General features: G+C 51.6%; 1 protein-coding gene across 1 annotated transcript; it reads left to right on the top strand.

Moving 5' to 3' along the window:
• Positions 1 to 7,564: 7,564 nt before the first annotated feature.
• LOC112901322 (lysine-specific demethylase 9) lies at positions 7,565 to 10,265 on the top strand. The gene is made up of 3 exons (XM_025970210.1): positions 7,565 to 7,941; positions 8,105 to 8,255; positions 8,355 to 10,265. Exons 1-3 carry the CDS (start codon positions 7,621 to 7,623, stop codon positions 9,824 to 9,826), a joined length of 1,944 nt encoding a protein of 647 aa, XP_025825995.1. The 5' UTR covers positions 7,565 to 7,620; the 3' UTR covers positions 9,827 to 10,265.
• The last annotated feature ends 2,670 nt before the right edge of the window (positions 10,266 to 12,935 follow it).

The raw sequence follows: 12,935 nt of genomic DNA, 5'->3' as shown, positions 1-12,935 counted from the left end.
GTGCAGCAAGTATCTAAGGTATGCTAGTGTTATAATGGCTCTTTAAATGCATATCTTCACAAATGCCTTGATATCATCTCTTGCTCTGATGAATTTGTAATACGACATATACCAAAAGAAGATAATGGAAGGGCTAATGCTCTGGCACAACAAGCATCCGGTTATGCAGTCCTGAAGAAATATTTTCACATTTGAAAATCGATGCGTGTAAATGCCAAGTTGCAGGTTCTGGATGGACCGGTCTGACCGGTTGACACTACCGGTCTGATCAGTCAAGAGACCAGTCTGACAGATGTGTCTGCTGAAGGCAGCGATTCGACCGAGAAAGTTGATAAAACTGTCAAGTCCTAAGGTGGAGACCGGAGAATACCTATTGTGACTTATTTGAGAAATCCTGGTCGTGGTGCAGAGAGAAATATTCAGCATTTGATGTTTAAGTATGTATTACTTGATGATGAGGTTTATCAATGAACCGCCGAAGATTTGCTTCTCAAGTGTTTAGATTTGGATCAGACCAGAGTTGCTATTGGAGAAGTTCATGAAGGTATCTGTGGAACACATCAATCGGCTCCTAAGATGAAGTTGTTACTTAGCAGGGCTGGTTTCTATTGGCCTAGCATGGTAATTGATTGCTTGAAATATTACAAGGGATGTGAGGAGTGTGAGCGATTTGGTAATTTGCAATTGGTACCTACTGCGTTGGTGCATCCTATTATTAAACCATGGCCGTTCCGAGGTTGGGCATTGGATTTCATTGGACAAATTAATCCTCCTTCATCAAAAGGGCATCGCTTTGTGTTAGTGGCTACAAATTATTTTACTAACTGGACCGAAGCAGTTCCCTTAAAGAATATGACACATAGAGAGGTGATTGAGTTCATTATAGAGCTTATTATCCATAGGTTCGGTATTCCCCAGACCTTGACAACTAATCAAGGGACTTCATTTATATCTAAGGAGGTACGTGAATTCACCAAATCTTATAAGATTAAATTGCTCAATTCATCTCCATATTATGCTCAGACCAATGGTCAGGCCGAGTCCAGTAATAAGGTTTTGATCAAACTTATCAAGAAAAAAAGATATAAGAGAACCCTAGGAGGTGGCATAAAGCTTTATACGAGGCTTTATGGGCTCATCGTATATCTAGACATTGTGCTACTAAAGTTACTCCTTTTGAGCTTGTGTATGGTCAAGAGGCCGTTTTACATGTTGAGGTGAATCTGGACGATTATAGATTGGCCAAACAAAATGATCTCTCCGATTACCATGATTTGATGATGAACAATATTGATGAGGTGACCGACGTTTGAAGGTTTTGAAGGAGATTGAGAAAGACAAGCTTCGGGTGGCTAGAGCTTACAATAAAAAGGTAAAAAATAAATCTTTTCAGGTTGGTGAGCTGGTTTGGAAGACAATTTTACCTCTTGGGATGAAGAGCAATAAGTTCGGCTAGTGGTCGGCAAGTTGGGAAGGTCCATACAAGATCGTCAAGGTTATCTTCAAAAATTCATATATGGTGGAGACGCCGTAAGGAGAACGTTTACCCAGAGCTCTCAATGGAAGATACTTGAAGAAATATTATCCTGGCGCATGGCAAGACGCTTGAAGAGGAAGATGGCCGATATATGATTGTCGCCCTTAGAATTATTTTTGGCTGGTGTATTCTGTGTTAAACATCAACCTTAAAGTAGTTCTAGTGTTGGTTATTACTTTTTGACGTGTAAAGCTCACCAAAAAGGAAAGGGGCATACGTTGATAGCCAAAATTGGCAAGGACCGAGGCCGACCGATCAAACCGGTCTGCCCAACTGGTCAGACCGGTTGGACTTGCTGTAATCCGAGTAGGTTTAGATTTTGTAAATCATAATCTTTGTAAACCGACTCGTGAAGGAGTACGACTTCCCCGGCCTATATATATGAAGGCTAAGGCCGATTGAGGGTAATCACAATCGATTCAAGCATTATTGCACTTACTTTTTACTCTTCAAACCTATCTCTTTACCAAACCCTATTTTGTTCTTCCTGCATCTCTACGGCGTTCGAGGATGTTATGAGTGACCTGCCGACCTCAAAGCAACCCTAACTCCATTAGCCCAGACGGGGTCCCTCCCGGGCTTGTGGTTTTTGGTCTTCGCGGGCACCGGCCTGCACAGGAGCACCGCCGGTGACGATCGTTTGCGATCCGCGCGTTCTAGCGTATTCGATGTGTTGATTAGATTTGCGTCAACACCGGGAAAAGAGATTGGTATTATTTTGTGTGTAGATCTAGAGCATGCATGTACTCGCTGAACTTTCAGTACTAAATCTTTCTGTATGTGTGGCACGGAAACCGGCCGGATGTCCGACAGGCACACGAAGGAGCATGCAGCTATAACCGACTGAGGGGATGTTTGGATCGGGAACTAATTTTTAGTGTACGGGTTACATTGGATGTTTGGTGCCAAAAGGGGACTAAATATGAGCTAATTATAAAACTAATTGCATAAGTGGAGGCTAATTCGCGAGACTAATCTATTAAACCTAATTAGTCCATCATTAGCATATATTTACTGTAGCACAATATTGCCAAATCATGGACTAATTAGGCTTAATAGATTCATCTCGCGAATTAGTCTATATTTATGCAATTAATTTTGTAATTAGCCTATATTTAATACTTTTAATTAGTATCAAACATCTAATATCATATGGAGTAAAGTTTAGTCCGAGTTATACAAACACCGTACCGTACCCTCTAACGATGGATAGTACATCATGCATGCTTGCCATTTTGCCAAGTTGCGCCGATCCATCCTTTGCTTGTCCATCTCCAATATATAGTTCCTAGCCGGGGGATGCCTCGACCGCAACCAAGGAGTAAAGCCAAAGGCTGCATGCAGGCAGCCTCGAAAGACGACGACGCTCTGCCTGGAGAGCGATCGAGGCTAGGCCCAGGAGGAAGCTGAGCTGAGCACGCAGCAGGAATGAAGGAAGCCGGCCGCGGCCGGGCAAGTCGTTTTCCGCTGCAGCTTTAATTTGCAGGATCGCTGCGTGTGTACGTCCAAATATTACCAAGCTAAGGCCAGGCTTGCTTGCTTTGGTCGATTGTTCCAATTCCACACAGTGTACGTTCGTCCTCGATCTTTCGAATTCACAGAATCGATCATCCATCTGTACTGTCAGGACTCCTCAGGTGTCGGCCCGTCCATCTCTTTCAATTCACTTCCCTGCCTGCTTGTCTTGCTGCATGGGACTCGACCATTTCAAGCTTTATTTCATGTGTGCGTTCATTGCTTTTTGCACGAAATTAACAAACGAATAAATGATGTGATCCAGGCAGCAGGGTGCATGCACGATATGTATGGTATCCGCCCGTGAGGCAGCTGACTGAGGCCGTGCCTCTCCTGGGTGGACTGCCTGGGCCTGCTGCATGGAAATATGGAATCTTATCGTCTGGCCTGCAGGCTCTCCATGCATGGAGGTGGAACGGAACACAACTCAACCATGCCGTGCACTACTCTCCGATCTTGAGAGGCCGACCTGGGTTGCCAGCTTGCGGGCATACTACTAGTATTTATTTATTTATTTATTTATTTATTTATTTATTTATTTATTTATTTATTTCAGTGATTCGGTCGTGGATTGGATTGGATTTCAAAATGCCCTAGAATAGTTATTCAGTTCTCTCTGATATTAATAATTCTGTTGCCGCACCTTAGCTTGCGTTGCGCGATCGCTCGACGATCACCGGCCGGGAGCGGGCCGGCGGCCACGCACTCCGGCTGTCTCCGGCTCGTAGCTTGCAGTGCTGGTCGGTCGCCTCCGCACCTGCAGCGCGCGGACGGGGCCGGTCGATAGATGCTGGTGGACCTTGCTCCTTTGAATTTAATTTCACCGACCGATCACCTCTGAACGTACGTACGCCTCGATCCGCGAACCATTCGTTTGCCCAGAGGCCAGAGTGGATCGCTGGAGCCTGGTGGAGGAGTATTTACGGCCACCACTGGCCTACCCGCTGAGGCTGCACATCGATCGATGTCATCCAGGCTCTGCAGCCTCTGCTGGCTTGCCAAACCACTGTATCTCAGTGTCTGTATTTGCTCTATCTGTCCCACAACACGCTGCAGCAGTACGTGTACTCTGCTCTTTGGCAAATTCTTTAATTCCCTCTCTATATACGTTGCCAATAGTCAACCGACATACAGTACTCCTACAAGGCAGCAGGTAGTGTTACACGGAAGCAAATCGTTTAACTTGGGGTCATCACTGACACGTAGCTAGGTTTGGATCCACACGCCAGTGACCGGGCGGAACGTTAGAGATGCCTCGTCCCTGTTTTACAGATATCATCAGGTTCATTGCATGCCAATCAGAACTACAGATGGCATGCGTATTTTACGTACGGTGTCGATCCAATGCAGCATTTTCATTATTCAAGTTGCTGTGCCCATGCATGCATGCGTGCTACTGGTATTTGGGAATGAATGTAGGACCGTGCGGCCGCATGCATGCAGCTGCCAGCTTGGCTGTGCCTCGATGCGACTTGGATGGAAGCGGTCGAGGCCTGGCCAGCAGCAGCTTGATCGCAGTGCAGGGGAGTACTATTATTATGCTAGCTGCTGCTGGCAAGATCAAGATCCATCCTTGAGAGTTCATACAAAGTATTTTTGCAACAGGGTTGTCGTCGTCTCATCCATCAGCTAATTTGATTTGATTAAACACAACAGACAACTTATGTCAACAGGAGGGAAAAAGGAACCATTTAGTGGTTCAAGTGAGATGGCTTTAGTACACTTTTGGTTTGTCAAGCAAGTGAGATGATAACCTGTTCAAGGGATTACGCCAGCACATGAAGACGATGAGTTGCTAGCAGTAGTCAGCGTGCAGCTTGTATTCGTGCTCTGTGTTTCCATTGCTCCAACCGTTAATAATAAGGCAGGTAATAAGTACTCCTTGAATGCCTTATTACCTGCCTAGTACTACACTGCATTATATAATAAGGCAGGAGTAGATTGTAGACCACCACCACCCCCACGGCCATTGAATTGATCATGTGCAGTACTAGTACCACATGTTTGTATGGACCCTAAGTTGATTGGCTTCAAGATGACTTGATGGTGTGCGTTGGACCAGGGGTGGATTCAAGAATTCAACTTTGGAGGCTTTCTTTCTCTTCTTCTTCCTCCTCCTTCCTCTCATTTTATTCTTCTTCCTCCTCCTTTTCTTCCTCCTCGCTCCTCCTCATCTATGGCTAAAAATTGTTGGAGGGGTTCCATAGGATGCATGGGTAGCTAGGGGGGCTCCAGCCCTCCGCCCCTGCGTTGGATGATTTCTAGTGCAAATTAACCCAAGTATATGTGATGAGCAGCCAGATACAGATATGGATACATACTCGCTGCATGTGATCGATGCTGTACACCAGATTAGTTAAGTAGGTTGTTACTTAATTGTATAATGCAGGTACTGTTCTTCCTGGTTTGAATGATGCATCCATCCAAATTAAATGTGGTAATATATACAATTTGGCAAGCCGACAGTACACAGGGCTACCTAAGCTTTAGCTACGGCCATCACTGGATCCATAGATGTGCAGCATGAACGACGATGATGTGTCCACATGGAGTAACGACTGCCCTAACTACTCTGTAAAAAAGCACAACTCATGCCTTCACAGAAAAAGAGGAGGATCTGACCTCGGAAGGAAAACAAATAAAGATACTAACAAGTGGTAAACCTAAACCAGCCGGAAGGATACTAGCTCTCTATATGAAGAGCAGAGGGAGCTTGCTGCTCACTGCTTCAGCTGCCTGTTCTGTTGGAGGCCCGCCCGCCTGCGCTGTCACACACACACACACACACACACACACAGATTCCTTGGGATTTACCGCGGGCCAATGGATCGTAGTACAATTATATTTGTTACTCCATACTACCAGGGTGCCGTGCCTCAATGTCCGTGCGGCCAATGGGAGCGCAAAACGTCATCCCCTGTAGCAGTGTCCGTTATCCACTAATCACCTCGATTAACTGAATTACTAGCTCTCGCTGCCGTCATGCCGACCTCATCTCTCTCTCTCTCTCTCTGTGTGCCTGACCGTGCGGTAATTAATCCACATCCATCGATTGATCCGGTAGAGTAATCAAGGGTGATTAACGAGGCGATAGATAGGCTGCCTGGGGATCGGATTAACCAAATCAAATCAAAGCCCGGGGGGCCATGTGAATAGCAGCAGGGCTGGATCGGACATGGGTAGTGGGTCGTCGTGGAGGTGAGAGCCGTTTGTTTCTGTCAACGGAATCTAATCATCCCTCATCCATCCGTCCGTCCGTCATATCGTACGTCGTCACCTCTGCCACAGCCCATGCCATCGACTCTTGCCCTGTCATCGTCGGTTTCTTTCTTTCTTTCTCGTAGGTGGCAGCTCGATCGATCTGTGCATGGACGACGGCTACTACTGAGCTTTCCCCGGCCGGCTCCCAAAGCTAGCGAAACCTTTATGGGTCCGGCTGTTCAAAAGCTAATAAGCTACTATGACGGCCGTACCCTTTCCTTCTCCCCGTAATGCATGCTTCCTTTGCTACTGTAGCGACCTTTTCATTCAGTTTGCACCTACAGCTTTCCAAGCTAACCTCCCGGGGAGCTTTAAGCTATGACGACCACCGTACCCTTTCTTTCTGCACCTTTGTTACTGCAGCTCTAGCTTGCAGTACCTGATTTTCCAATTACATTGATCGACTCAATGCGGTCGGTCTTCTTCTTTATCAATATAATAGGCAGCTCTTCTGCCCGGTCATTCGCTCTTAAAAACAAAAAAAAAAGCAACGCAGCACTCCCAGGCACCAACGGTATGCTACGGCCGTCGGCTAGATACTAGCATGCCTCGTTTGTTTTTAATTGCACAGCAGCAAGAGGACATGCTGCCACCTACGGTAGTATATATATAGTTACTAGTATATACTGGAGTATGTACGGTGGTGCGTCAGCTTTCAAATTGGAATCACAACCCGCAGTACAGCACTGCGGAGAGGGGAGATGCATGGGGAGATGGGAGATCGAGGAGGAGCGGACGCATAAAGCGCAGCACGTGCCATGACCGAGATGAGACCATGCGCGTGGGGTCCAGGCGCGGAAATTCAAGTTGATAGCTACTTACCCTGCTGCAGAGGTCATACATGCTACTAGTAGACATAGACATGACTGCAATTCCCTTCCTCGCCCTCCCCGTTCAGAGCTGATGGATTCCCAATGCTGAGCTCATCAGATCATGCATCCCTAGCAGTGGACTGTAAATTTCCCTCGTATTTATTTGTTAAATATCCCGGTTTCGCCCTTCCCAAGCTTAACTACTTCCTCACCAAACACGCTGCTTCCTCCTCCTCCAGCCACAGGCGCACACCCCTCCTCTCTCGCTCCAACTTCAAACTTGCTCTGATCTCACCGCCCCCTCCCTCCCTCCCTCCCTCCCAAGAGATAGCTACCAAGGCAACACCTCGTTGCTCGTACCACCAGAGACCATCACCTTGACAATCCTTAGCTAGCTAGCTCGGCACTCGGCAGCGCATCTTCGTCTACCTCGTCTGCCCCCCATCAAGCAGCTAGCTACTTGCTGAAACCACTTGCATTGCATTGGCAGCCAGCATGGCGGGGACCAAGCAGTCGTCGTCGTCCTTCTGGTCCTCGCGGCGCCGCGCCGCCTCCGCGCCGGCCACGCCCAGGCCGGAACCGGCGTCGGCGGCGGACCCGCCCATCGGCTGCATGTCCATGGTGCACTACCTCATCTTCGCCCCCGGCGCCGGCTGCGTCGGCCGGCCGCCGGCCTCCTCCAACGCCGTCGTCGTCACGCCGCACGGCTTCCTCAGCCCTCGCCGCCACAGCGACGGCAACGGCAAGAGCGGATTCGAGGCGCCCAGGAACAGCCTCGACCTCGACCTCGACGCCGACAACCCCAACGACATCCAGGTGAATTGGCCGGTTGTTTGCTTGCGTGCTTCCTACATGCATCACACCCGAACTGCTTTTGCCTGTTGGGTTACCAAATCCTCCAATTGCTTAAGAATAAATTCTCTTTTGAATTGAATTGACCTCCTCCATCTCTCTGGGCGCGTCGCGATCGCGAGTGCAGATCGGCGTGCAGATCGAGCCGGTGTTCGACGCCCTGGCGCGGACCAACATGCGCCGCCCAAAGCCCACCGCGCCGTCCTCCGAGGCCGAGACGCCCAGGACGCCCAGCCTCGTCGCGCGCCTCATGGGGATCGACGGCCTGCCGGACTCCCAGCAGCCCTCGCCGTTTGCGGCGCACCACAGGAAGCAGCCCGCCGGCAGGCACTCCTCCAAGAAACACGCAGCCGACAATAAGGAGAACCACTGCTGCTCGGCGCCGGCGTCCGCGGGCAACGGCGCCAAGGCAGAGAAGAAGAAGCGCGTCATCCCGGAGTCCATGAACCGGGAGCCGCTGCGGAGCCTCAGCTGCAACGTCGGCGGCGGCGACGCGCGGTCGCTGCCGGACACGCCGCGCGCGTCCACGTCGGCGCGGGCGTCGTGGGACGGGCCCAGGCTGTCGCTGCAGGCGCTCAAGGAGAGCGTCCTCGACCGGGCCGCACAGTACATGTCCATGCCCAGCTCGCCCACGTCCTCCTCCGCCGGCAAGAAGAAGAACAAGGACGCCGCGTGCAGCCGGCGGCGGCGGCAGGACGAGAGGGAGAGGGAGCGGGTGGCCAAGGAGCACGCCCGCGAGATCCTCAGGCAGGCCAAGGAGAACGTCGCCAGCCGCAACAAGTCGTCGTCCAAGAGTAAGAGTAAATCCTCGTCGCCGGCGGCGGAGAAGATGCACAGCATCTTCAACAACAAGGAGAACGTGCCGACGAGCCCTGCCGCAGCTCCGGCTGTGGAGGACAAGCTCGTCGTCGTCCAAGCTGGCAAGCCGATGGTGGCGGCAGCGAAAGCGCAGCAAGGCACCACCGAGCATCCTCCGTCACAGAGCCCCAGGGTACCACTGGCTCCGAGGCAGCCTCCGCCGCCGCAGCGGGCGAAGCCGTCGCGGCCGCCGCCACCGCCGCCGCCGCTCGACCCGCCCACCAGAGCGAGGAAACCGGACGGGTGCGAGCGCTTCGCCACGCGGATCAAGAAGCCAGCTGCCGGCGGAGGACAGCCTCCGGCGCCGTCGGCGTCACCGGTGGCCCTGCCACCCGCGCCGGCGAGCAGCTCGGGGTCCGCGCTCGGCCACCAACAAAGAAGACACGGGGGTGCCGCGGTGCCTCTGGAGGAGGACCCCGAGTACAGCTACCTCCGTTCGGTGCTGGAGCGCGGCGGGTTCATGCGGTCGCCGCCGCCTCGGCGCCCGTTCAAGGGCCACTCGGTGTCGTCGCCGGTGGACCCGATCGTGTTCCACCTCCTGGAGCTGGAGCTCCCCGCGGACGAGGCGCGTCTGGGCCCCCTCCGCCACCGGTGGAACCGGAAGCTGCTGTTCCACCTGGCGCAGGAGGTGCTGGCGGACCTGCTGCTGGGGCTGGACGAGCCGCCGCCGCCGAGCGGCCCGCCGCTGCTGGGGAAGGTATGGCGGAAGGTCCGGAGCTTCCCGGCGGCGGACTGCCGGGTGGTGGGCGACATCGACGCGCTGGTGGCGGCGGACCTGGAGGCTGCGCGCGTGCGTCGGCTGGCGAGGCACCCGGCGGTGGCGGAGGAGGCCGGGGACGTGGCGGAGGAGGTGGCGGAGCTGGTCCTGGAGGCGCTCCTCGGGGAGTGCGTGGCGGAGGAATCCGGTTCTCTGGCTCTCTCTCTCCCCCCGCCTGCGCCGGCCGCCGCACCTGACACGCGGCCGCCGCCGTCACGTGCGCAGGCGATGTAGCCGTTGTTGGTGGGCGGGCGCGAAGCAACGGAAACAGCGGGGGCGCTCACTACCATGCCCTGCCCTGCCCTGCCCTGCCCCTGCTGCTCTGCAGAGGTTGGCCGCGGTCACGGCGGGCCGCGCAGCTTCTGCCTGCGCGCAACGGTGGTGATGGGAACGTGGCGGGTGCCTCGAGATGCGTGCACAGTGAGGTGACGGCCGGCGACGGCGCGGCGTACGTCCGCGGTGGATTTTGTTTGTCGGCGTTGGCCATGTGTGTGTACATACGGTCGGAGCACCCCCTCTCTCTCTCTCTCTTGTTGCGGATAGGTCCACCTGTTTGATTTTTGAAATGTATACGTACGTGTCAACAGGTAGTAATGGGCATGGGGATAATGTGTGCTGGGGCCTACAAGCATCTGGTACGGTACGGACGATACATGCGCGGTCATGTCTCTCTGGTTTCAAATCTCAATCATCACTGATGCAAGATGATCGTGGCGCCTGTTTGAATTTTTTTTTAAATGCAGATCGACTAATAATTGTGTTGCGCCTTCGCCTGTGCAGAATTCATGGGCGTAAGAACGTGCGGCTAGTACTACTACCATCACTGCTGACATGCTTACTGTGTTTGGGACGGGAAAAAAGTTTGCTTCGCAACCCCCGCCATTTATGAGATCAGTCTGTTAGGTACACTCAGCTACGAAGTAACCGTTTACCTTTCCAACCGGGGGTAAAAGCACGATACTGTTTTAATTTCACTAATTAAAAGAAAAGGAATCAAAGGACATCTAGGAGAAAAAAAATAGCATTTTCAGTTTTCACCGTTTCCAAGGAAATGTTAGGTTGTGACGTGAAAAGTAGACGTGTTTTTTTGTTTTCCGTAATCCCCTGATCGATGCCGCATCATTGTTTGTACTTTTGAGGGGATGTCGTTGTCCTCCCCTGGCCTGGTGGCTGATGGTGAAAGGGAGGATGCATGGGCAGTGGCTGCCCTGGGCAAAAATTCGAATTGTTGTCGATCGAGTAAGGGAGGACGGACGGACGGACGTACGTACGTACCAATTGTTTTTGTTCTCGCATGGTTTTGCGTTCTGTTTGCGCACCCATCCCTGTAAAATTCCGTCTCAACATACACCATATATGTGCTTCTGCCAATAGCTAGTGGTAGTACTATTTCTGCTGAAATGCTGAAACTGTTTGCCGTGTCAGACGGTACGGTTTGTGTGCCTTGGCTCATAGTAAGATCGACCACCATCTTTTTTCCCCCCTCCATGGCCATGCCCGTTCATCTCCTCGAGTCCTCTGTTAAAAGTTAATATCCGGCAGTAAAAGCAGAGCAGCAACGGACAACGAACTTGTAGGCGGCAAGGCCTCTTGTTCTACCACAATATATATATATATATATTGTAAGAAAATGAACATATATTTTGAACGCGGCACTATTTCAAAACACGTTTCTGGACCTAAAGCAAATAAAAAAACGGGCGACGGGCCCGTTCGTGCAAATAAAAATGGACTGGGCACTCATCATAGGCTGCGACATGTGGGCTGTAATTATTGGGCTGCAAAAGTGGATGGACCTGCTGGCTGCCTGCTAGAGAGCACGGCACGAGCTACCGAGCTCTAACTCTTGTGTATTGGCCCATTAAGAATAAAAACGAGAGGCCCACAGGGACAGCAGTACCCCACTTCTTTCCTCCTCAGATTGAAACACCATGGTGGTGGATTGGTGGCGGGCGACACTCATTGTCTTCGAGAATGAACAGTGTCTTTGCAAATGAACCTAAGGTGCCTGCAGAGCTCGTCCATGGACACAATGGCCTCCCCTCGTGCTGAGGTTTTGACCTCAGAAGCGGATCCAGAATTTGGAAGGTAGGTATTCAAAATTTCAATTTCAAGTAGTGCAAAAAAGAAATTTAACAGCCCAAAGTGCATATTAGTAAAACATAATTTGAAATTGTTCAACATATAGATAATAGACGTACTAAATGATCAACATATAAAAGTGGAAATATTTCAAATAAATAGATGATCAAATTCTAAAACAACAAATAACATTGATAAGGATCTCAAATCAGTAGTGGCAATGCCACTCTTCCTCCTTTTCATGGTTCAAACCTACAAATTACAAGCTATTTAGTTTCAGAAATATTTTCCTTATTATCATACTGCATTGTTGTGAATTGTCCATTAACTTTGTAAATTGCAATGACAGTTTTTAGGAAGAAATGGACCAATTTTAAGACCCCATGGTATTAATTGCCCCCGCCGTCTTGCCGCCTTGCCCCTGGGCTTGCGCCTGCTCCCTGCCTGCTGCCGCCTGGTGCCTGGCGCCTGCCTAATACGGCGCTACACCGGTAGCCGCTTGCTCCCTGCCTGCGCCTCAGCGCCCGCCACCTGGCCTCCGCTGGACCGCAGGCCGCAGCCCCGCCTTGCCGCCATTGGCCGCCCGCGTAGCTCCTCTACACGGCTGCACGGCTCCTCAACGTTGCGCCGCTGCCTGCGCCTTCCTTCACTGCGGTCGCCCGCGTGGCTCCCCTGCACGGCTCCCTTGCGCTGCGCCTTCCCTCGCCACCAGCTGGGGGCGGCACCACCGTGGCGCCGTGCCACGCACCGCCGCCGACCGCCTAGGCGCCTAGGGTTGCAGCTGGGATGGCCGGCCGGATGGGGAAAGGGGTTTGGGACTCGGGAGGTGGTGCCTGGGTAGGTGACCGAGTGGGGTGGGTGGATCCAGCAGAGGCAAGCGAGTGGGATGGGCTGCCCAGGTGGGCCGGGCGGGGGTGGCAACGGAGGTGGCAACATGGGCCGTTAGTGCGGAGAGGGACCGGGGGAGGTGGGCTACTTCTTGTTTTAAGCCTATTATGCTGATATTGGTTCATTTTTCGTTTTTTCTTCATATATATTTGAGAAATATACTACATATATAAATTGTTTTGCCAAAAATAATAGGTATTCAACTGAATACTTTTGATTCAACGTGGGCCCGCCCCTGACCTCAGAGTCCGGGTCAGAGTATCTAGCAAAAATTTCACCCTTCTCTTTTGTTTATTCTCTGACCTCAAAACACTGCACACTCGGCATAGGTTTCATATAAGAAACCAGAGTATTCTCTTGGCACAGTCGCACA

Source organism: Panicum hallii, chromosome 7 (assembly GCF_002211085.1).
Source record: "Panicum hallii strain FIL2 chromosome 7, PHallii_v3.1, whole genome shotgun sequence".
In the NCBI taxonomy this organism is placed as follows: Eukaryota; Viridiplantae; Streptophyta; class Magnoliopsida; order Poales; family Poaceae; genus Panicum; species Panicum hallii.
Note: the sequence above shows the minus strand (reverse complement) of the source record. Positions and strands in the feature narration are given on the sequence as shown.

Coding starts and splice junctions, on each gene's coding strand:
- LOC112901322 (XM_025970210.1), top strand. CDS start 7,621: ATGGCGGGGACCAAGCAGTCGTCGTCGTCCTTCTGGTCCTCGCGGCGC. Junction 7,942..8,104: donor ACAACCCCAACGACATCCAG/GTGAATTGGCCG, acceptor TCGCGAGTGCAG/ATCGGCGTGCAGATCGAGCC. Junction 8,256..8,354: donor CGACGGCCTGCCGGACTCCC/AGCAGCCCTCGC, acceptor ACCACTGCTGCT/CGGCGCCGGCGTCCGCGGGC.